This window comes from Dasypus novemcinctus, chromosome 27 (genome assembly GCF_030445035.2).
Source record: "Dasypus novemcinctus isolate mDasNov1 chromosome 27, mDasNov1.1.hap2, whole genome shotgun sequence".
Taxonomy (NCBI): Eukaryota; Metazoa; Chordata; class Mammalia; order Cingulata; family Dasypodidae; genus Dasypus; species Dasypus novemcinctus.
Genome location: NC_080699.1, coordinates 34,589,903 through 34,613,808, shown reverse-complemented (window position 1 = coordinate 34,613,808; position 23,906 = coordinate 34,589,903). Strand labels below are relative to the sequence as shown.

The 23,906-nt window shown below is 54.9% G+C and overlaps 1 protein-coding gene across 4 annotated transcripts in view; it reads right to left on the bottom strand.

Moving 5' to 3' along the window:
• PKNOX2 (PBX/knotted 1 homeobox 2) overlaps positions 1–23,906 on the bottom strand; it is a 272,823-nt gene that overhangs the window by 48,588 nt on the left and 200,329 nt on the right. For all 4 annotated transcript variants that reach the window (XM_058289381.1, XM_058289382.1, XM_058289383.1 and 1 more), the window contains exon 5: positions 15,643–15,782. In XM_058289381.1, coding sequence (XP_058145364.1) covers positions 15,643–15,782 — 140 coding nt within the window. The remainder of the gene's footprint in view (positions 1–15,642; positions 15,783–23,906) is intronic.

Below are 23,906 nucleotides of genomic sequence, written 5' to 3'. Positions count from 1 at the left end.
CTGGCTTGCCTGGAGCCAGCCGAGGGCAGCAGATGTGCACACCGCTGTGTTTGCCTGCATAGACAGGGGCAGAGTCCTCGGCCACACAACGGGGCAGATGTCTCCACTTGTCCTGCCTCTGCTGGCAGACTCAGTCCAGATCAGACACCCCAGGCGCCCCATGACACGGCTTAGCATCTTCCCGCATGCTTCTGTCATCGCCCGCTTAGCACCACTGTAATTAAATGATGACCTGCATCGCGATTTGTTCCCTGTTTTCCTTCAAGATTATGCTTATCTTAATGATCACTAGGACCTTGCCCACACATGCTCGCGGTAGGCACTTCTGAAGTGTGGGATGGTGAGTGACTGAATGGATCAAGGAATGAATGAAGGGAGGGGTACGGTATGTAAGTGGGAGCGGCTCTGTGATGTGGGCAGGTGAGCTGGGTGCTTATCAGAATGACTCTGTGGGTCTTGACTTAGATGGTACCAAAGTCCGGGAAGCTTCCCTGGCACTGCCCACCCCCAACCAATATGATAGTCCCCTGGGGTGTTTGTGTTATTATCTGCCTTCCTCACTAGACTGTGAGTTACATAAAGGAGGACTCAAGCTCTTCTGCCTCACAGCATGTCCAGAGTCTAGCAGGGGCACGTGGATCTCTGCACGTTTAGTTGAGTACACATAGGTTATACATATATGCTTATCTGCATGTGTAAGTGTGCAGCTCATTTATCTCTGCAGCAAGTGTGAGTGCCTATGGTTTGAAGTCTGGCAGGTGTCAGGTGTGTGTGGGTTGTGGACCTTGGACTTTGGAGAGGCCCATTGCCTCCCGCTGGGGATCCCCCAAAGCATCTCCACATCATTCCCTGCTCTCTCCCTGTGGTTCCCTGGGATTCCCAAAACCAGTTCATTTCTTTGTGGCTAAGTGCTGCTTGCTGGGAGAGGAGGTGGGATGTGTGCTGGGTGTGGCCCCCAGACCACTGTCGAGGGCAAGGTCTAGCCAGTGCTGTCCAATAGAACTTTCTGCAACAATGGAAATGTTCTATAATCTCTGCTGTCCAATGTGGCAGCCCCAGGTGGTCACTGAACCCTTGAAATATGGCTACTGTCATTAGAACACTGAATTCAAAAATATATATAGTGGTAACTTATATATTTAACATAAAATTGGCCATTTAAACCACTTTAAAGGCATTAATTACATTTACAACGTCGTGCTACTCTCCCCACCATCCACTACCAAAACTTAACTCATGAAGCAATAACTGCCCCTTCTCTCCTTCCCCCAGTCCTTGGTAAACCTCTACTCTACTTTGTGTCTCTATGAAGGTCCTGGATTTTACATTTTATTTCATTTTATTTAATTAAATAGCCACAAGCGGCTAGCGGCGACCGTGTTGGACAGAGCTGAGTTTGGAAACGAGAACCAGACCATGCCTTTTCCCTCCGGCCCACTATGTTGGGATACGCAAGAGAAGGGCTGAACACAGTGTTTGCAAGTGGGTGGGGGAGCCCCAAAGAGCCTGTCCCATTGTGAGATTCTAATAATTTTGGGCAAATAGACAGCAAATGCCTGTGCCATCCATCCTCACATCTGCACCTTACTGGTCTTTCTAACCTGGCTCAGGGAGCGGGATGGGAGGTGATGAGTGACTTGGCTTGGCAGAGCCTGCTCCTGTGTACCATCTCCCCGATCCTTGTTTGGGGGAGCTGGTGCACAGATACCTGGGCTCCAGGCTGCAGGCCGGGCGCACAGTCTGCAGGAAAAAGGGTGATTATCTGGAAACAGAGCGGCCCCAAATTAAGGGAACACAATGGGCTAGCCTCGCCTTCCTGCTGAAGACAAAGGGAAAACCAGGTGAAGGGGTTAAACTCCAGTATAAGTCTTCATTTGCAGCCACTAATACCGCAGCATATTATAGTCTAATCTAACCTGATCCCAGTTTAATGCAAGATTCTCCTGGCCCTGAGTGGAATACCAAAGAAAGCCTCGGTGGCTGTAATTTAAGCAGAGCCCTGCAGTGGTTTAGCTGAGGGACATGAAAGGCAAATTCCAGGCGGTGTTATGAATTATTGCGCCTTATGAACCTTCCTACTCTCAACAGATGCCTGCTGCCATTTAAACAGCCACTAGATCAATTAGGAATGAAAGGCACAAATCGACTCTGTACAAGGGCACTAAATTACCAGGAACTAATAATCCGCAGCGCCGTGCCTAGTGGAGGCTAGCGCAGCCCCGTGCCCCAGCCCGGCGGGAGCCGCACGGTCACCGCGCCCTCTCTTTTGGCGGGATAGAGGGACGGTGGGCAGGTGCTGGACGAGGAGGGGAGGGTCTGTAGTGCATATGCACGTGCACGTGTGGACAATGCACGCTGTCCACAAGGGTGAGCGCATGTGTGTTGTCCCACATATTTTTGTTGTGTGTGCACATGCTGCACTGTGCTTTTGCAGTTCACGTGCATGCCTGGGTTGTGTGCATGCAATTTGGGTGCAGATTTTGTGTGCTGTGAATACAGTGCGTATGCACACTCTATTTTGTACTGTGTGTGCGCGTACATGTGTTATTTGTGTGCGAGAATTGCGTGTTCTGTGTGTGGGGAAGAGGGAGCTAGGATAGGCATGGGGAGAGGAGGGTGGTCTCAGCCACTGAACTTGCCCCTGCAGGAAGGAGACGCTTTCATTCCTTAGTACGGTCAGGGAGGGCCTCCCTGAGGAGGTGACATTTAAGTTAAGCCTCGAATGATGAGGAGGTAGTCACGCAAAGATCTGAGGGAGAGGCCTGCCAAACTGGAGAAACGGCAAAGAGCAAAGCACCTGAGGATAGGCGTGAGCTCGGCGTGTTTCCAGAACCAAATCCAGAGGAGTGCGGCTGGGGCAGGATGGTTGGGAGGGGACTGGAGGGAGATGAGGCCGGGGAGGTAAGCAGGGTCGGGGCAGGTGGTGCACGAGGGGTCTCAGGCCGAGCTGGGCTTGCGGGGGGGCACGGCACCAACACTGGGGAGCAACCTGCTCCTCAGCAGAGCCACTTCAGTCCCAGGTCAGCTCTCCCCAGGATGGGGTGGGGGCCGGTGGCCGTATCTGGGGCTGTTTTCTGTGGCTTCGGCTCTCGCTCTCTCTCAGAAGAAGAGAACATGCCTCCCCCCACCCCCCAAGTCAACTGGGGGTCCGTGGAGCACGAGGCAGGGACCTCAGGGGGGCCTGCCTGGCCACCTCTCTCCAGCCCCTCCCCACCTGAGGAGTGGGCGGTCAGGGGCAGGGGCAGAGATGCTCCCTCCCCAGCTCCTGCCCCTGGCTGGTCCCAGGAGCCTTGTCGGTCTGCACTAAGATGGCTTCTCACGTGAACCACCGCAAGGCTCGGCTGCCTCTGGCTCCGTTCCCGCGCTCTGGACAACTGGCTCCCGTGATCAACCAGGACTGCTACCTGCCCCGAGTGCGGGGACCGCCGAGACACTCTGTGCAGCCCCTGGAGAAGCGCAGGCTCAGTTTCCTCACGACTCAGCGGGGTTCCGTGGTGGCATCGCAGTCACAGACTTCTCCATGGCTGTGCCCTGCCCAGAGTGGGAGAATCATCCCCTCCCACACTGGTGAAAGGGTGCCCTGGGTTTTCTAAGCTGCTCTCCACTACCACCCCAGAAGACTGGTGGGGAGGCCGGCAGCCCCCCTCCAGGAGTCCTCTCCAGCGGCAGCTTGGGGACGGGAAGCGGAGAAGAGGGCAGGATCCACCGGAGCTGAGCCACGGCTGCCGGGGACACGAGTGGCCCCACCGAGCCAGGGGTGGGGTGGGAGAAGCATTTCCAATTAGATGCGGGATCTCCGGTCTGTTATGCTTGGCCTTCCCTGCCTCAGTTTATCTAACTAGAAAATGATTTTTTCCCAGGTGTTCCTCTTCCTTCCGGCCAAGCCTCTTCCACTGTGGATCAATACCCTTTAGAGGGTTCAAAGCAGGAAGGTGGAAACTCAGTCCCCCGAGCCCAGAAGACAATGAACAAGATATGAAAGATGATCATTAACCTTTATTTCCAGAGTGCTGAGGACATTTGACCTCCATAAGCTCTCCCCCTTCTCCCCCCCCGTATCGCCTCCCACCTGACACCCCCCCCTTCACCCCAATCTCTCTTAAGCCGTTCAAAATTTGGAGGAAATAAATCTCACCACACTAATTCAGTGAGAGTTTGAGCTTCGTCAGTGCAGAACAAATAAAAGGAGTGAACCGGCATGACATTTTACTGCAGAAGAGAGGTCGTTTCCAGCCACTAATAAAAAGGATTTGACACAGACTAATAAAGAGAAATGAATTTCTCTAATGGCCTAATTTAGCACATTCAGCACTGCGTCTCTGCCGGGGTTTGGGGAGGGCGGGGGCAGCGCCAGCCAGCAGCGGACAGGGCAGGAGGGAGGGCGCGACTCGGGCCGGGGAAGAAGAGATGCTCTCAAATAACATTTTATTATTTCTTTTTTTCTTTTCCGAGCCCCTCCCCGCGGCTCCCCTCCCTCATCACCTCTCCCCAGGCGCATCTGAACTAAAATCAAGCTCAAGATACGCAGTTCCCGTTAACGATACAAAGAAATAAAGAACCCCTCTCGACAGAATTGCAGCCTGGTGCTAGCTTAAGAAGGTGATTAAACCGGATGTGTTGATTTCTACAGGGGTTTCAGCCATCGTTTCATTTAATTACTTCTGACATCTCTGCCTTCGTGGGTTTTTTTTTTTTTTTACATCTCACCCCAATTCGCTGGCCTGGAATCCCAGTCTGGGGCCAGAGGACGCAGGGCTGGTGGGGATTAGAGACAGGGCCGGATTGTGCTTGGAGCCCTGCGTAAGGGTGAACAGCACCCTCTCTCTGCTGACAGAGAGTGGGGGACCCCTCCCGCAAGCCCCGTCATTTCTTCAGGCCGAGAGACCCTGAACTTGCCCTTGGTGCAGCCTCGGAGGGAACGGGCAGGCCGGGCGCGGTGGCCCATTTCATTCCTGCCCCTCACGGCAGATATTCTGAACAGAAATCGGGCTGCTGGGTCTCCCTAACATTTTCCAAGAGCTCCTGGGATGGAAGGCCACGACAGCCTCGGTGATTCTTGCAAGTCAAACTTGAAGTTCCCCGTGCAGCCGAAACTCATCTCCTTTTTGGTTAAAAGGACCCAAGAAAAGACTGTTGGGCTCTGGGCCACCTGCTTTCCTCCTGGGACAAGCTCTTCTGTCGCTGCTTTTGTTTGTACGTTTCTTCTTGCTTTGGGGAGGAACAGAAGCCGAGAGGCAGTGCTTGAAGGGCAGAGATAGAAAAAGTTAGAAGGAATGTGAAAATGTAAAGCTTCAGAGCAAAGAATAGGACACACACATACAGAGGGAGAGGAGAGAGAGAGACAGAGTGATAGAGAAAGGCGGAGAGAGGGAGGGAGGGAGAGAGGCAGAAGCAGAGCTCCGAAGACAGAGGGGCAGGGCAGGACGGGCAGGTGCGGGGGGACGAGCGTTGCGTTTTCTTTCTGGGCGATAAACCTTGTGATTCATAGTCATGCCAGTCCATCACTTCTGAGCCTCTCTGCCATCCCTTCCCTTGCGACCTTGGCCAGGCCTGCGGACCTCAATCATGGGTCCAGCCAAGTGTGTGGCAGCCAGCCTGCGCCGTCTACCTCCTCTCCCTGCTGCTGACCTTGCGGGCCCCAGGGCCTGCCTGCACCTCGCCTCACACACAGGCCGGTCTTCTGTGCTGGGTGGAGTTGGGGAGCGGAAGGTCCAGGGCCAGCCCTCACCCCTGCCGCTTCCACCGATGAGGTGAAGATGGGTGACCTGGGGGTGGCACAGAGAGTAGGAGGCCAATATCCCAAGCTCTAGGTAGAGACCCTCAGTGGTCAATGGGACCAGAGGCCGGACGGGATCTGACGACCCCAGAGGACACTTGTCCGCTGGCTGGTGGGGCAAGGGTGAGGGGGAAACGCAGTGGTCAGGCTGGCTCTCTAGCCACCTAACCCACTACCAGCACACACAGTGGCCGTCACGTCTCTAAAGGCCCACCGCCCCAGGAACCCCGGCCCTTTGTTTCTCGTGCCGTCACTGGGATCACAGAAATCAGAGACAATATCCTAGGGCCACTTTCCAGGACTGCCCACCACCCCCTTCCTGGGAGTTCATTCACTACCAGAAAGCCCATTCAGAGAACCAAGCAGGGAAATGTGTCCTGGATGCTGATGGACCAGAGTCAGCAGTCCTCAGAGGGACACTCAAGAAGCTTCACGACATGGCCACACCCCACTTTTCAGCACTTCTCAACTCAGCAGAGCAATGTGCTGATGCAGGAGCAGCAGGTGGGCGCTTGCCTCCTGTCCTTTGTTAGCTCAGACAAACGGAACTTCTTCCTCTCAGCATTTGCCCCGTGCTTGCCTATCCCCGTGTCTGTGCTCCAACTGCTCCTTCCAAGTCAGTTGCCTGTTCCTATATCTCTAAAACCCCTTCTAATGATCTTCAAAATCCAGCTCAAAATGCCGCCTTTTCTCCAAGCAAGAGACCATCGCCTTCTCGGCACCACCGAAGGAAATGCTCTGTGGCTCCCCTCTGACCTCGCTCACGGTGCAGGGCGGGAAGCTTGGCGATCTGAGACAAGCACCCACTTTGGAGTCAGGGAGCTGCGTGATTAGGGCAAGATCCTGAGATTTCTCTGAGACTCAGTTTCCCGTTTGATGAAGCAGGGAGAGCACCTACCAGGCGGGGTATGGTAAGGATGGAATGAGGAGATGTGTCGAGTGTCTGGCACTTAGTAAGCTATCAATTAATGCTTGTTCCATTTCCTTGGAACGGTGTGTGGGCACCTTTTTTATTCAACAATGACACCATCCGCTCCAGTAAATTTATATCCCCATCTCAACGGGCTCATTTGGCAGGGAAAACAAGCCCACATGCCAATTCAAATACAGCACAGAAAGAGGAGTGGGAGAGGCATTTTACAATTTATCAGAACTCAGAACCTTGTTTTTGAAAACCGAAAAAGCACTGCCAGTAAAAATTTATTTTTATCTCTCTGACACTTATTAAATTCTACTAACTATAGTTATTGGTGTGCATATCACTCTTCCTCATCTAAGGGTGAGTGCCTCCAGGCAATGTCCTTGTTTCATCGATTTCTGAATTCCCAAAGCTCACTCCAGTGTATGGGACACAGCAGGGCAGCCACAAGTATTTGGTGAATCAATGAATGGGAATGAATGAATGAATGGAGTAAGCAATGACGGTGGGGATGAAGATTCCAAGATACAATCCTCGAGTTTCCTTGGGCTCAGAATTCATCCCTTCCTCGGGGTTCAGTTCAGATTTTGCCATCTGGCAGCTCCGAGTCCCAGTTGCTACAGAAAGACCGGCCTTCTCTAGCATTCTGCTGGGGTGCGTGTAGAGGGGTGGGGGGCTGGCAGGGACGAGGAGGCGGGCAGTGAGGGTGAAGGAAGGTGCTCGCCCAGCCCTCCGCTTCTCCTCCCCTCAAAGGCACCAGATGGAGAGAGCAGAGCGGGGAGGGGAGAAGGAGCCAGCAGCCCCCCGGTTGGATATATTTTTATTCAGGTGTGACGCTGAGACCAGGCGGGTGTATTTTTAGTCCTGCCCGGTGGGCGGTGTGCTCGCCTGGGTTGCTGGGGAGAGGACTTCTCCTTGTTGCTAAATTGGAGCTGCATCTGTTAGGGCTCCTGGGCTCGGCCAGGCGCTCCTCCCCCAGGTGGGTGGACGGGACCATTCCTGGCGAGGGTGGGGCCCAAGGCAGGTGACGGCCTGCTCTGTCTCCTTCCTGCCAACCCCCCCTTACACACGTGCATACCCCTTCCATGCATTTAAAAAAAATAAACATGAAATCTCAACCAAGTGAATGTTGAGGCAGGCCTGGAAGGGCAAAATGACAAAGAAGCCCTAACTTGAGACCTGGAAGGGATCCCATGTCCTTGTCCCTGCATTTTAAGGAGAGGGGACTCAGACACAGAAAAGAGAAGGGTTTTTCTGGGGGTCACATAGCTAATGCCAGAGGGCCAGAGCTTCCATCCGAGCTACGGGCCAGTCCCCAAAGAGAAACACTGCAGGGGAAGGGGTGGTGGGACGAGGGGGAGAACAATTCTCTTTGCCTGGGTCACTGGCAGAGACTAAAAACCCACACCCACAAGCATTTGATGACACTGGTGCTCATTGTGTTCAAACACCCACCTACCTCACTGAGGTGCCGTGTGGCTAAATCAGCTCATCAAGCCAGCACATGATTTGAGTTGAGATTTCAATCTTGGTATCCCAGCTCCAGGTCTGTGCCCTTTCCTCTGCCCTGTGAACCCTTTTTGAAGGACCGTTATTGGAATCACTTCATTCCCTCGTCCCCACTCCTGTCCGCTTGAGCCACACAATGCATCCTGGGGTTGTGGAGGAGAGACGCTAGGCTCACCCTTTGAGCGTCAAGATTGTTGCAGCCCAAGAGAGTTGCCTAAAGCAAATGAGTTGCCTAAAGAACCTCCTCTTGGATACTACCTCTGTGTGTTTGGAGGGGGCTTTCAAGTGTTTACAGAACATACATTTTCTCCTGTGGGGCAGGAAAGCTTATTTAGAGAGGTTAAAGGAGTCACCCAGCAGTGAGGTCAGAACTCACACTGAAATCTGAGTCTTGGGGTCTTTCCATTTGCTAATAACCTGGATCAGTGCTTGGGAAAGGCAGAGAGCGGCACAATGATGAAAAGAAGGGCACGCCCAGCTTCGTGCAGCCCCAGCCAGAAGCCATGCTGTACGTGCCCTCGAAGCCCCGGCTTGGTGGTTCTCCATGTCCTCCCCCACCCCATTCACGCGGAGAGGCCCAAGGGCCAGTTGCCTTCCGTCTTGTAAGGGGGACAGATCCAGCCTAGTACTTATCACTGTGACTATACCAATTTTGCTACCATGCACTGAGGGCCTTCCAGCCAAGCACCCCCAGCTGTCCGCATCAGCTATCACATTTAATCCTAAGAGTCGTTGGGATTCCAGACTCCTCGAACTCTTATCTCGGCGGAGTATCTGGACTTCTCAGCTCCGCGTGGGTCAGGAACAGCAGGACCCACAGCCTCTGAACACACCTGCTCCCTGGGCAAGGCGGCTGCCGCCTCTGAGCCTACCAGCAGGGGTGGGGGCCTCCAGGTGCCGGCAGGAGGGGCAGGGGCAGGCTTTGCCTGGTCCCAGGAGTGAGCTGAGCCTGGTTCTACCTTCCAGATAGTGACGCCAGCAGGATCCCGGCCCTGATTATAGAGGCAGCAGCAGAGCTGAGTTACCACGGATGCCCGTGAATAGAACGACCGCACAAAGGCAGATGGCTGCTCAGAGCTGCAGCCCAGAGAGCCCCGCCCAGAACAGCCTGGAACATCTGCCCACAACACCCAGTCCAGGGGCCCTGGCGCGAAGCTTCTGGTGCTGACTCCTCCACTCGGAATGGCTGGATATCTCTGTTCTCAGGCCCCTTCGCCCAGCACGTTCCAGAACGACCAACCACAGTGCCAGGAAAGGCGCGGGGTTAAGTCCCAGGGTCGCCGAACACCCTGGGGTCACAGGGTGAAGGAGTTCCCTCAAACACACTCCGCCAGGATGGGCCAGTTCCCAGGGTCCTGAGCCAGCAGCTGCTGAAGATGACCACCCTGTCTGTCCACCGCACTGTGGGCTGCTCCCTCCCTCCCCGGGACCAGCCTGGCCCCAGGGAAGGCAGTGTGGTGCCCGGCTCTCTTGGGGTTCACCTCTCTTGGGGACCAGTGACACCCTCCCACACAGTGCGGCAGGCTGGGAAGCCTGCCGGTCAATCCCGCAGAGCGCAGACAACGTGCCAAGCTTATAGGACACCTACTTGCTAGGGCTGCCTTTCCCCCAGCCCCCAGGAGCCTGCCTGCCTTATCTGGGAACCCCTCTCAGAACTGGGCACAATGCTTTACCCACAGTAAAGCTCAGCAAAAGAGTAATAGAATTTAGCAAGAAGACTCTTGACTGGGGTCTTTACCAGTCTTTCCCTAGTCACCTCGGCAACCCCTGCCTGCATTTTCCCAACCAGGTAACAGCCGCTACTGTCGCCAGGGTGCTGGGTGCTGGCTGTAAGTGGGGTTCTTCACCAAGCACTTTATGTGGGTCATCTCATTTAATCCTCACGGCACTTCTGATTAGGAGATAGCACTATTTTTGCCCTATTTAACAAATGAAGAAACTGAGGCCTAGAAAAGTTTAGTGACCAGAGGTGGAGCCAGAATTTGAATCCACATCCAAAGGCTGTGCCCCTAACCCTGAATTCACCTCCCTGGATGCCCCAGACTTTTTCACATCCTGAATGTATCAGGTGCTTCTGTCTAAAACACCCTCACGTCTGTCCCTCCTCACCCCAGTTTACCTGCGTGCCAGGTATTACCATCTATGATCTAATTTTCTTCTAGCTATTATTATTATTATTTTTTCAAATTTGAGAAAACAGAGGCTCAAAGAGATCAGCTTGCCCTAGGTGGCAAGGCCAGTTACTGCCAAGTCTATTTCTAGAGTCTGAGCTTGCGCCACGGCCTGCGCCACCACTGGACTGCCTTTGCACCTCTAGCCCAAGGGCTATCAGGATCAGGCTGGGACTGTCCCCAACCTTTAGAAGGACAAGTTCAAGGCGAGTGGCCCAAACGCTGCCCGCTGCCCTATTTTATTTCTTCCCCAAACGAGTGTGGGTGCTGGAGGAGCCCAGTCTGGATGAGAAGGAAGAACTCTAATGTAAAGAGGGCTCTAGACATGCCTATCTATTTTTTAAGGAGGCACGGGGGATTGAACCTGGGACCTCGTACATGCAAAGCAGGTGTTCAACCACTGAGCTATACCCATTCCCTTAAAATTTTTTTTTCCTATTGCTTTCATTCAATCAGAACTGGACTGAATCTGAGCTATCTGGGGGTAGGTCACATGTGGCTTTGTGGTTTACGGGGAGATGGGACTGATGGGAGGAACTAGAAACGCCGCGCGGAAAGGTCAGGCATTCTGAAAGCTGAGACACTGAAGAGGCGGCGGCAACAGGGTTTACTGCGGGGGGCTGGAGCTGCCAGGAAGGCGTTCACCAAGCCGCAACCAGGGAAGGCTTGGAAGCTACTTGGAGAAGGAGGGGGAGCTGGGGCGAGGGTGGGGCTATGCGCAAGCAAAGACGGGGAGAGAGAGGTGGGGCTTGGCTCAAGCAAAGATGGGAGGAGAGGGGCAGTCCAGGTGGACTCTGGGAGAGAGAAAATGGGGATTCGGGAGGAAAAGAATAAAATAGCAAACACTTATAAAACACTTTCTCGGAGCCAGGCGCTGTTCTAAGTATTCATTCGTTAAGAGAGAATATTTCAACGTAGAGCCAGGGTTTAGGGCAGACTGGTCAATAAGGGCCAGATCGTGTAGGACTGCTGCAAAGGGCACAAGTAAAACCAGCATGGCCTAGAAGGCGTGCCGCCCCATCTAAAAGCAGAGACTGTGCGCCTCGCTACCTGTGTGTGTGCTCTGTACGCTCAGATCCTCCTCACCCTGACGTAAAGTGGGCATGGGCTTTGGAAGAGAAAGCCATCCCATTCGCAGTGTGGAGACCATGGAGAGTTACCTGTGGTAGGAAGCAGAAGAGTCCACCTCTGGGGAACTGCCTCGGAGCGGCGTCATAACACCCGCAACTAGGGACGTGCCGCCAGCACCAGCCGCGAGCTGCGGAGCCTGCACCTCTGGCCCCAGCTCTGCTCAGAGGCATCCCCCCGGGAGCTTGAACCCGGCTGCGGTGGGGGCATTTACACCGCGGAAACCAGCCCTCCCCCCAAACGCCAGCACAGCGGCCTGGTTCTGGGGGTACTGCCTCACTTAGTTCATCAGTCCACCTGACAAGTGTTTACTTCACACCCACTACAGCCACGACGCAAACTCCAGACTGACGAGACCCCGCTCTCATGGAGCCCACAATCGAGTGGGAAAACCAGAAATAACGTTAACACAAATGTTAACGCCATTCATTCCTTTGTGAGAAAAACGAGAAGCGTGGGTGCAGAAGGCATCTCGGCCTCTCCACCTGGCGCGGCGGCTCAGCTCTCAGGCATTTTGAATGGAGAAGCCAGGCACAAGGGACCTGTCTTCTCAAGCCAGCAATTCCTTATCAATAATAGGCAACTTCTTCAGCCCCCAGGGGTGAGCCACTTCCCGGGGTCTCAGCCTTGGGGAGAGAGCCAGTGCCTTAGCAGAGCGGCCCCTGCCAAACCATCCTTCTCCTCCACAGGCACCTGGTCTGGCTGGGCTCCCCAGGACATCGCCGTTTCCATGGGAACCCACTCACTTCAAAGGGGAAAGAAGGAGCCCAGAGGGGAGGAGGGAGCACAGGCGGAATTAACCTCTCCCTCTTGCCCTGCTCTGGGCTGCCGCCAACCTAATCCCCAGGACTCAGCCAGCACCTAGCAAGGACGCACCTTCCGGCAGCAGGGAAAGGGGGCGGGAAGGGCAGCTAAGTTTTAACTTCTTTGGGGGTGGAGTGGGGAAGGAGGGAACCCCAGGGTGGAGGCAGGGGCTGGGGAAGGAGGGAAGTGAGCTGGGTCCAAGCCTGTGGACCCCATCCCACTGAGTGGCCCCTCCTCGGACCACCTTGCAGCATTGCTTCTGGGTCCCAAACACGGTTCTCCACGAAGTACATCCAATCATCGGATCTGCCCGGATTATACTGCCTTCATTAATCTGAGTGGGAGTTCCTGGTGGCCTTGCTGATTAGCCCAGATGATGCTCTGGTATGATCCAATTAAAGACAGACTCTGCCTCCCCTCTCACCGCCCCCCTCCCAGCTTCCACATCAGAAGGGAACCAATACATTTCATTAGCACATCCTCATCCGCACAGAAAACCGCCGGCGCTTGCAGGCTTCTCCACTCACCCTGCTCTTGACACTCTGCCTCGCTACTATCCAGCAGGGGCCTGGTCTGGGAGGGCACCCCCACCTGTGGTAGCCCCCTCCCCGCTTCATCTGTGTTTCTGAGAGCTGCAGCTGGTGGGGGCTACCGAAAGCCAGGGCAGGGCGTGAATCTGAATCAAAAGGGTCTTGTTACATTTGTTGATATGAAATGCAGACTCCCCGGAGAGCTCTGGAGGAGTCAGGCTGCCCCAAGGTGGGCAGATGTCATGAAAATCAATGGGAGAGGTGTGGTCACAGGGCCAACGCTGGGGCAGCTGGGGCAGGGGCAGCACAGGAGAGAGGGAAGCCTCCGTGGTCCCGAGGTGTGGGGGCGGCCGTGTCTGCTTGGGCAGTTGGTGGCAGTGACCTGGGATTCCCTTCTCCTCAGGGTTAGGTGGCTGCAGGAACACCAAGGGCTGTGGGGTGGTCAGCTCAGAGGGAGAAGGTCAAGCTCAGGAGCAAAGGGGAGCCAGAGTAAGTGCCGGTTCCAAGCAAGACCTGGGCCTTCACACTTCAGGTGAGGCTGATGCCAGCTCTGGTGGGGAGGGGCCCACCTGCCCTGCAGTTTGGCCTGAGTGGGGTATGAACCTGCCTCTGGGGTCCTGGGAAGGGACCAAGGGAACCCACCTGCTTTGGGCTGGAGGCTCTATGGACCACCTCATTCATTCTCACCAAACTTGCTGATTGGGTAGGAAACTAAAGCGCCCAGAGACTAGCACAGGTGGAGGTAGGACTCAAACCTAGGTTTCCAGAACCTTTTTCTTATACCACTAATCCGGGGGTCCTTTCTGGACTGTGATCCATCCTCACTGCAGGTCTCCCCCCTGCCCGGGTCCATCTCCAGGGTGCGTGTGCATCACCTGGGATTGTTCAAGTGCAGGTCAAGGTGGAGTGGGGCCTGAGAGTTTGCATTTCTAACCAGTTCCCAGGGGCTGAGGTGCTGCTAGTCCACGGACCACACTTCGAGGAGCAGTGACCTACATGGAGCAGGATGGGCATGGCCCCACGTCATCAGGCCGGCAGGCAGTTTCCAGACGCCATGTCACTCCCCCTCCTTGCCCTCCCCACAAAGCCCAAGCCTGCCCGACGCTGCCTGGGGTGAATTTAGAGTGGGTCCTGCAGCCTCCTCCCCTCCCTTCCAGCTGCTCTGGCCACAGGCCATTCCTGCAACACTCCAACCTCTGCTCCCCTGGAAAGTGCTACCCCACCCTATCTTTTCACCCAGGAAATTCTGATTTCTCTCAGCCTTTAAGAGCAGACTGAACTATTGCCTCCTCCGGGAAGCTTTCCCTGGTAAAGCGCCGATCTTGCTGGGCGGGTTTCTTGTTTGCATGTCTGTGTGGTTCCTTTCCATGTTCGCCCTCTTTCCCCTGGAGTCTAGCATGGGGCCTGCACATTTTAATACTAAGGGCTCAATAAAAGAGCATGAAGAGGTGTGGGGCAGGAGGGCCCAGTCCCACACAGGGGGAGCCCAGCCCACGCGTCCTTAGAGTCTCCCTGAGATGTACTGTGACCAGGTCCTGGAGTTCTTGGGGCTCGAGGCACAGCTCTCCACCTCAGGCAGCTGGGCCAGGCCCGGGCACTGGGTAGGGTGGAACCCAGGCATGGAAGGACCCTGACACCGGGAGCTGTGATGGGGACTCATTGGGATGAGAGCCTGGGGCTCCCATTGGCTGGCATTAGAGGCACCCGGCACACCTGAGCCACTGAAAACAGTGCCAGTGCTGCTGACAATAAAGGCAGCCGTGCCCGCCATGACCACCCGCCCTGGGCGTGGGGCCTGAAAAGCAGCAGTCTTCTCCCTGTCCACGTTGTCTCGGGCGGATCCTGCACACATTACTGGCATCAGCACCTGCTGTGAGCATACCGAGTCACAGCTAAGTTGCACTTGCTGAGACGGGGGACTGTCCGTGCCCACATACAAGCGAATGGGTGCCAGGGTCCCCCTTAACACCGAGGGCTGACACAGGCCTCTTTTCTGAATGGTGAGGGCTCCCCACGGACAAATGAGGCCCTCACTCGGGTGGGCTCTCGGACGAGGCACAAGAGCAGGAGTTCATCGAGCAGACAGGCGTTCCCCTGAGCCCTGGCGCCCCACTCGGCAAGCCCAGCCCTGGCTCCGTGGAGCTGGTGCAGGGCAAGACAAGACAAGCTGCCTGCCCTCCTCAAGCTCCCCATCGGCAGGGAGGGTGCCAGAACCTATGCAGCCCCGCACACCGCTTACTGGTAAAATCCGATGACTACCGTGGACCAAAGTGGGGTGCGAAAACCAACTGCATCAGACTCCCCCTAGGGTGCTTTAAAAAAGAGGCTCCTGCTCCCTAAGGTTACCTAAGGGTTACCCCTAAGGAGTCAGCATCCCCGAGAATGGAGCCCCGATGTCCACACTGTGTCCAGCTCCCCCAGCGATTTGCCTGCAGCCTAAGGTTTGAGCACTATCAAGTACTAGATGGTCCGATCAGAAGTCGGGTGTCCTGGAGGGCTGGTTGGGGTGCAGTGGACAACTGGGGTGCTCACCAGCCTCAGGCTTTCTGATGCTCAGTTAAAGTGGGAAAGGGGAGAGAATGCCCAGGCCTTCATATCCCCCATTGCACATTTCCAGGAAGCTGGAGGCAGCCCAGAGTGGCCACCTGAGGGATTCCGGGTGGGCGTGGGAGGGGAGGGCAAGGAGTGCAGCTGCTGGCATGGTCTCCGATGAGCCCACCCCCCAGCCCGCGTGCTCGCCCCTGGTGGCCAAGCTGGGCCCCAGGCTGGCTGGGGGCTCAGGAACCTGCCTGACGAGCCTCCTACCTGTACACAGCTCTCTTGTCAGCCTCCAGCTGCGCCTGGGGGTCGATGGGGGCGCTGGGCACCGGAGTGCTGGCGGCAGCAGAGGGCGTGGAGATGTGGACAGCCTGGGCCTTGGAGGGGGGCTGGGCGGTCGCCGTCATCTGCAGAAAAGAAAGAGGAGGCAGCAGGTGAGCAGAGCCGGGGTGGCTGGTTCCCAGCTGCAGGGCGCGGCCACTCTGGGTCTGTGGCTTGCGCACAGATAAGAGAACGCGTGTAAAAGAACATGAGCATATAGAACGAGGACCTGCTTGTGAGGTGCTGCCGTGGGAAGAAAACCTGGCCCCTCTTCAAGTGACCGCGCTCTAGAGAACGATTTAGGGCCGTACAAAACTAGACGGTGCACCTGCACACTCAGAAAGAAATGGTTCTGAAGACGAACACAGTGCCCTTTGACCAGAAGCAGAAAATACAAAACGATGAGCCCTTTCATTAGGTTTATGAGTCATTTGGGGTGGCAGACTTGGCCCAGTGGTTAGGGCGTCCGCCTACCACATGGGAGGTCCGCGGTTCAAACCCCGGGCCTCCTTGACCCGTGTGGAGCTGGCCCATGCGCAGTGCTGATGCGCACAAGGAGTGCCCTGTGTGGGTGCCCCACGCGCAAGGAGTGCGCCCCGTAGGGAGAGCCGCCCACCACGAAAGAAAGTGCAGCCTGCCCAGGAATGGCGCCGCACACACGGAGAGCTGACACAAGATGACGCAACAACAAAAAGAAACAGATTCCCGTGCCACTGACAACAACAAAAGCAGACAAAGAAGACACAGCAAATAGACACAGAGAACAGACAACTGGCATGGGGGGGGAAGGGGAGAGAAATAAATAATTAAATAAATAAACAAACAAATAAATAAAACGAGTCATTTGGGTAGAAATAAGACTGACGGGATGTCTTTCGTGGTAGGGGACAGTCAGAGTGCGTAGAGTGAGGCCTGCCGCCCCTCCCTGGGACCCACAAAGGCAGCCTGTGCTCAGGACCAGGTGTGTCAGTCTGGCAAGATAAAACCCTTTGTGGCTCAGGGGACTGCCGGGCCCATCTTTCCCCCACTGTCCTGAGCATGCATCAACATTTGCTGAGGACAGCCTGACTGTGGCGGGCAGGTTTGAGGACACCCAGCTCACACCTGGGTGAAGTCTCTGTCCCTAAAGGGGAGGAAGCAGGGTTCCGCCACCCTGGCAGCCCATGAGCACAAGAGAGGGGTGCTGCTCGTGGAAGACCTCCCTGCCTCAGCCACAGGTTGAGACCCGCTGGCTTTGGGGCACTGACGCCCACTACTGAGCTCGCCCTGTCTCTTCTTTCTGTGACTAAAATGTCTTTCCACCAGAGCCTGTGGTTGCTGCACGTTAGCTGGTGACCCCAACACCTGTGTAGGAGTGGGCTGACCTCTCAAGGTGTCTGTCTTTCTGATGGACAACTTTGAAGAAGGGAAAAAGAAGTAGCTCCCTAAGTTCTCTTTGGGTAGATGTTTGTTTATTCTGTTTAAGGGCCAGCCAGAGGAAATGGTTCTGATGGTTTTGATGGATGGGCTTGGGGGGGATGAGGGGATGGGGTCACTTGATGTACGTTTCTGGGGTGGGGGCAGTTACTGGGCAGTGTGGCTTAAAGAGTGGGGTAGGGGTGCCAAGCTGGGTGGACACGGTTGTTGAGTGCCTGCTGGAGCAGCCTATGAAAGCCAAGGGTCAGATTTTCAGGGATTTTCCAAGCTGGTGGCCATCACGTTGGTAGCTCAGCCTGGCCACGACGGGAGCATTTACACCATGGAAAGTGGCAAGTGCTGCAGCTCAGCCCCTTCTCCCCGCCCCACCCTGGGAACTGGTACAGCACACTGCTGACTTCAGGATTGCTCCCCGGATTCCCTCCTGCTGTTCCTTAGGCTTACAGGCTTGGTACATTTGCTAGCCACTCCCTACGCCGAGCCTTCCCCCAAGGAGACCCTGCCCGGCAGCTCCCCAGAGATGGAGTGTGGGCATGGCATCAACACAGGCGAGGTCAGGCGAGGAGGGCTGTCCCCTTTCAACATGGAGAAACTAAGGCATGGAAGGATGGGGGGCAAAGTTGAATGATGTCTTGAGATGTCTCTGCCTGGGAGATTAGAGAAGCCGCAGGGAGTAGAAGGAGCAGAGGAGCAGGGTCTGGGGCCCTGGCCTGGTGCTCCCTGGCCACTCTGCAGCTACCTGCTTTGGGGCAAGTTTCCTGATGATATTGACCCTTTGTTCCCTTATCTGTAAAAGGCAGGGGATAAGACCTGCTCCATAAGTTGGAGGATTAGTCATGAGAACAAGATCATGGCTAGAGAATGGGAAAGGGTGATGGTGTAGCCTGGGTAGGCCTGCTGGCCACCAGCCGTGAGGCTGTGCCCAAAACCCACTCAAGTTTCTATGGGTCTCATCTCTCCTCTTACCTGAAAGGTCTCCTTGGGGCAAAGGACCACCTCCATACTCTTCTCTGCCCTAAGATGCTCTAACCACAGACTTCCCTCCATCATTTAGCTGGAACCAGCCCTGCCTTAAGCTTGGTGCTAGGGAAGCGGATGTGGCTCAAGCAATTGGGCCCCCGTCTACCATATGGTGAAGGCAAGCTGGCCCACTCCAACGCTGAGAGCTGACAGCAGACAGTGAGCGCAAACAACAAGGAGGGCGGTGGGAGTAAAGAAATAAAGTAAAATAAATAAATCTTTTTTAAAAATGACATTCTAGGGAAGCAGACATGGCTCAACTAATAGAGCGTCCACCTACCATATGGAGGGCCCAGGGTTCAATACCCAGGGCCTCCTGACCTGCGTGGTAAGCGTGAAGTACTGCCGTGTGTCAGGAGTGTTGTGCCACGCAGGGGAGTCCCCACGTGCAAGGAGTCCACCCCGCAAGGAGAGCCACCCTGCATGAAAAAAGCACAGCCCGCCCAGGAGTGGTGCCTCACACACAGGATGCTGACGCAGCAAGATAACGCAACAAAAAAGAGACGCAGTTTCCCAATGCTGCCTGATAAGGCAAGCAGACGCAGAAGAACACACAGTGAATGGACACAGAGAGCAGACAACAGGGGGGAAAGAGAGAGAAATAAATAAAATAAATCTTTAATAGAAAAAAATGACATTCTACCAATGTAAAAACAAAACAAAAACCAGAAAGCTTGGATCCTTGGTTTATGACACCTCTAGGTGAAGGCTCCTTCCCCTGCCCACCCCCCCAATCCTAAAACAGACTGGGAAGAACCGAGGGTTGTAGGAATGCAAAATCAAGAGGGGCTGAGAGATCCAGCTGCCACGGCTCGCTAGTCTTACCACGAAGGTGAGTAGATGACTGTCCATGATGCAGTTTAAGACGTGCTGGGAAATGCTTCTCACCTGACACTTCACTGGCCCTCACTGTCACCTGAAATGCCCCCATTGATGCTTTCTTTCCTATTAAGCATCACCATTCCCCAGCCCTGCATCTCTTTTTGGGAAATGCTATTGTGGCGAAAGAGTGGCACAATTATGTTCTAATGCGCTATTAAAACATTTCTTTTATTTAACTACAATCCTGGGCAGTAGGTTTAGTGTCATCCACACTTTACAGATGAGAAAATGGAAACCCATAGACACAAAGAAACTGCTAGAGATCACAGCCAGTTTGTGTAATGGATGGAGATTTCCAAGTCCAAATTTTCATCAATTAAATTATATTATGTGAATCAGTACATTTAATTACTTTTCTTTGAGGAAGATTTTTTTTCCCTGAGTGCAAAAGGGGGTGCAGGGAAAGGAGGGCTAAAGTCAGACTGCAGTTTTGCCTCCTAGCCCACGCTTCTGGCTGCCTGTCCAGTTCCTCCATCCTCCCTGCTGGTCCCAGCTTCTCCCTAATGCTCGACAACCCTCTCACGAGTCAAGCCGATTCCCCAGTCACTGATTCAGCCAGAAACAGTGCTTCCATGAGAAATGGAAGGAGAAAGGTATGGATGGTTTACTGATCAAAGAAAGGTGGCCCTTTTGCTGTGCTGACTTCCCTTGGAAGCTGTGGAGGAGCTTAAAGATAGAAAGCCCGAGAAACTTGATGGGGCTTCAAGGTTTCGGGGTCCCTGGGACCCAAATCGCCGTCAGCTGCAGCCTTCTGCCAGCTTCGATTCAGAGTTCCTCTCTGTTGCTCATGGGAGGGAGTGGTTTGGAATCGGGGACCATGCCAGAGTCCGTCTACCAACCCTGGGAAGTAGCTGGCATGGCAGAGATTCAGTGGTGACGGCATCAGGTAGAACTCATTTGGATCCCACCTTTGCCACTCACTGCTGGGTAAACATGGATATGTCACTTTACCCTGTGGGGCTTCAGATTCCTCATCTGTCAAATAGGAGTGACACTTCCCACCTTCTCCCATCGCTGGGAGGACTCAGCGGATGCTGGCGGAGGGTTAGTTAGGCCCTGGCTCTGAACTTGCACGACCCTCTCCACACCTGCCCGCCTCCTCGTCTCTCTCCTCCACTAGACCATAAGAACCTTGAGGGCAGGGACCCCGTCTTTTCTGTTCACTGTTGCAGCCCCAGTATCTGAGACAGAGAGTCTCCAAAAATACCTGTTGAAGGATGGAATGGACTGGCGGATTGGAGGATTGGAGTGGAGGGGACAGGCCTTTCCATCCAGGGAGGTCTTTTCGGCTGCAGATTTACCTTCTTGAAATCTGCAGTTCCTGACCATGGGAGCAGCGGGCGTCCAGCCAGAGCTGGCCCTCAGGGGTGGCATGACTCAGGGACAGGCATCTCCTTTGGACTTGACCCTCTCTGCCAGAGAGACCCTTTTGGACCCGGGTTTCCCATCCCTAATGCCCAAGGTACAGGGTTGTTGGAATTAACTGGGATAATTGAGTCCATGCTGCATTTGTTTCTGGGGCTTTGCTGGCATTAGGGGTCCTACCCCTGCTGAAGGAAGCTTCTAGCACAAGCTTAGCCTGGGCTAAGGTACAAGGGGAGGGGGCCGTGGTGCTGCAGATGAGATATTACCAATCACCCCCTATGTCGCCATCAACAAGGGACTCAGCTTCTCTCAGCCTCAGTTTCCCCTTCAGGTAAAAATGGAGCTAATAATACCGCCCCAGGGCTATGGCAAGACCAGGTATGTGGAGGTGCAAGGCACACCGTGGAAGCTCAGCATATCTTGATTTTTAAGCATTTTTCAGATAATGGACCAAACTCAGAGCTTCTCTTAGTCAGTCTTTGCCTCCGGATCCAAACTCCAGCCTAGCCCTACCTCTCCTGGAGGCCCGAGGCTCTGCATCTCCCGTGCCCCCAGGCCCCTCTTCACATACAGCTTGCTTTTGTGACTATGACACCACTCACCTCCCACAGGGCCGCTTTCTGCAAACCCTGGACAATCGAAGCCTGAGAGCCCCTCCACACCGGCTCAGCAGGCATCCTCCTCAGCCACCCCCTGCACAGGGAAGAGGGAGCTGACCATCCCCAGCGCCCAGCCCATGGGCCAGGGCAAGTCCTGGGGACTGGAGAACATCGGGGACCGTGCCAGGCCTGGCCCACTAGGGGCCGCTAAGGTGCCAGCCGGGCTCCGAGGGGAGCAGGCACTCCCTGAGTGCCAGGGCAAGCGGGGCATGGGGTCTGGTTTCCTGGCAACCAGGAGGGAGTCCAAGGACCTGGGACAGGTGGGAGGCAGCGAAGTCCAGGATGGAAGGCGGGGGCACTGTCCACAGGGCGTCTGACCCCACCGTACAGCAGCCCCTCTTCTTCCCTGCACTCCGGTCATGCCTGCTACTGCGGGAGGCCATGGTTGGCATCTTCATGCTTTTGCTTCCCTGGCTGCCTTGGCCGGAAGTGCCCACATCCCCCCTCCCTGCTTCCCTGGACAGCTGGAGCTGGAGCTGCAGGGACATCCTTACATCTCTTGATTCTCCACCCTTCTCCTGCTCCTCCGCTGCCGCCGAGTCCAGGTAGAATGGACCCTTCCTCATCTGGATATGCATCCAGGCATCACGCTCTGGGGCCCTTATTTGTTGGTCTCCGTGAGCAGACTGGGAGCCCCTTGATGTAGCCAGGTCCCTGGCCCCCGTCATCGAGCCAGGCTCATGGGGGGCTCTAGAGTGTTATTTGAGTGCCTGAAGGACCTACCAAATGGATGAATGTGCTCAAGGGTTCAGGGGCTCAAACAGGGGCAGTAGCAAAGGGGGCTCCTGAAAATGTCCCTCAACCAGCTAGGAGCCCCAGGCAGAGGGAAGTGGAGGCAGAGCCAGGTCAGCCGGACTTAGCGCCAAGAGCTCCCAGCCTCCACCCCCCCAGGGCTGGCCGGATGAAGCAAACCACAGAAAAGTTACTTCAATGGTGTAAAATGGGGGTTTAAATTAACGGATTAATTTTCAAAGGGTTTGTAGGCAGTGGTTGAAGAAACGTGGCTTGTAAAATGTTCATTGGCCTTGCCTGCACTTCCTGCGGTATTAGAGACATGTGCTAAGAGTCAAGTACAGAGGAATTAAAGCTCAGTCCAACCTTGGCTGCTGGAGATGTGTAGAAGATAGAGTGAAAAAGTGATGTCATGGGTGAAAAGTTAAGAAGCACCGCCCTGCTTTTCACATGCACACCCTTGTTTGGGCCTCACAACAATCCTGTGAAGTCAGCAGGGCAGACGCTTGTCCCATTTTACAGATGCAGAAACTGAGGCACAAAATAGTCTGTGAGCTCCATGGGAGCAGAGACCCTGCCAATTTTATACCCTCAATACCTCACACTAGGTCTGGAAGCTCCACAGAAAGTACTCAATATCTATTGAATGGATGAGTGAATGAAAGAAAATGGTATTGCAATTCCTTGCCTAGATTTTATTATTTACCAGCCGTGGAGCTGAGGCAAGGCCTAGGATTCCTGAATTTCTCCTCCACTGGCTCATCCCACTCTTGCTCCTCCAGGCCACAGAACTCCAAGGACAACAAATGCACGCCTTTGGCCCTCGCTCACCCCACCCCACTCCTGGAAGGCCACACACAGACACCCGAGCTCTACAAAGTACACACGGAGAAGGCAGAGCAGCCCAAGTGCTCACAGGCCTCTGCCTGGCTTCCATCACCTGCTCCCGGGTTGATTTTCGGCTTAGTATCCTCGGGCCATTAACAATTTTGGTACCTGTTTAAGAGGATTTCTACTGCTTGGAAGCAGGGATCAAGCAATATAATCTCTGTATTTTGGGGTAAATAGCAGAATTAAGGTAGTGAGCTCGTCCAAGAAAAAGATACATAGGCAGACTGTTTCTTCACAACCTTAAAAGTCATTTGCCAGCCAACCCTCTGCTACGTGGGAGCAGAAATAAAGTCCTCTTGGTCGGACCTGGAGGCTGCTATCGCCTTTTACACAACGGAGAGAGCAGGGCTTCGGTGAGTTGGTTCAGGGATATATCCAGTTTAGAGACCTGGGTGGCCAAGCCGGGCCGGGAGAGAGGTCGCCGTGCACAAAGAGAAGAAAGATCCGGCAGAAAATGAAAAAGAGAAAGAGAAGAGTCGGTTTTGATGAGTCAAAGCAAGAGAAGGTAGGTCCCCCGTAGGGTCCCTGGGGTGTTGCCCCCAGGGGCAGAGGGAACCGTCAATCACAGCCACAGAAAAGGCTTAGGGGGGACGTTCAAAGCTGCTGAATTAACTCCACAGCCGCAAAGCGAATGTGTTTCACAGGCAGCTGAGCAGAGGGCCCTGCCAGGCAGGGGGCTCCAGCCCTTAAAGAGATGAGAGGAATGTAAAGCGAGTGTGAAAACATCTGAACCTGCATCTGCCCGGTCACAGCTGCCTGGCCAGGATGGAGCCCATTCACGGCCAGGGGCCCCAGCCACCCCTTTTCTGCCTCTGGGTAATGAAACCATCCTAATGACTGATCAAAGGCCATCAGCTCCCCCAAGACATCTGCCCCCGTGGCCCCGCCTGGAACAGGACAGTACCAGGAGAGCGAGGGAAAGAAGGTCTTCAGAGGGGTGAGAGAGCGGGACCCCAGCCTGGGCCGTCCTCTCGCAGGGTGGGTGAGATCCCATCATCACCACCCCAGACCTCCAAGCACAGTCTCTCGGGGCTCTCACTCTGAAGGTTTTAGGGGGGTGAGGAGGACCCCTTTTGCCACAGGGTCTCAAGCCAGTGCTTGGCTTCCTTCTGAAGTGAACTCACCACACTGAACTTGAAGCGAGGGTTCTGACTTCGCCCATCCTTGCCTCCTCTGGGCAACTGTGAAGCTGCACCCCGTGAGCCGCCAACCCCCTCCTGATCCCAGCCGCCCTCAAGTCCTGCC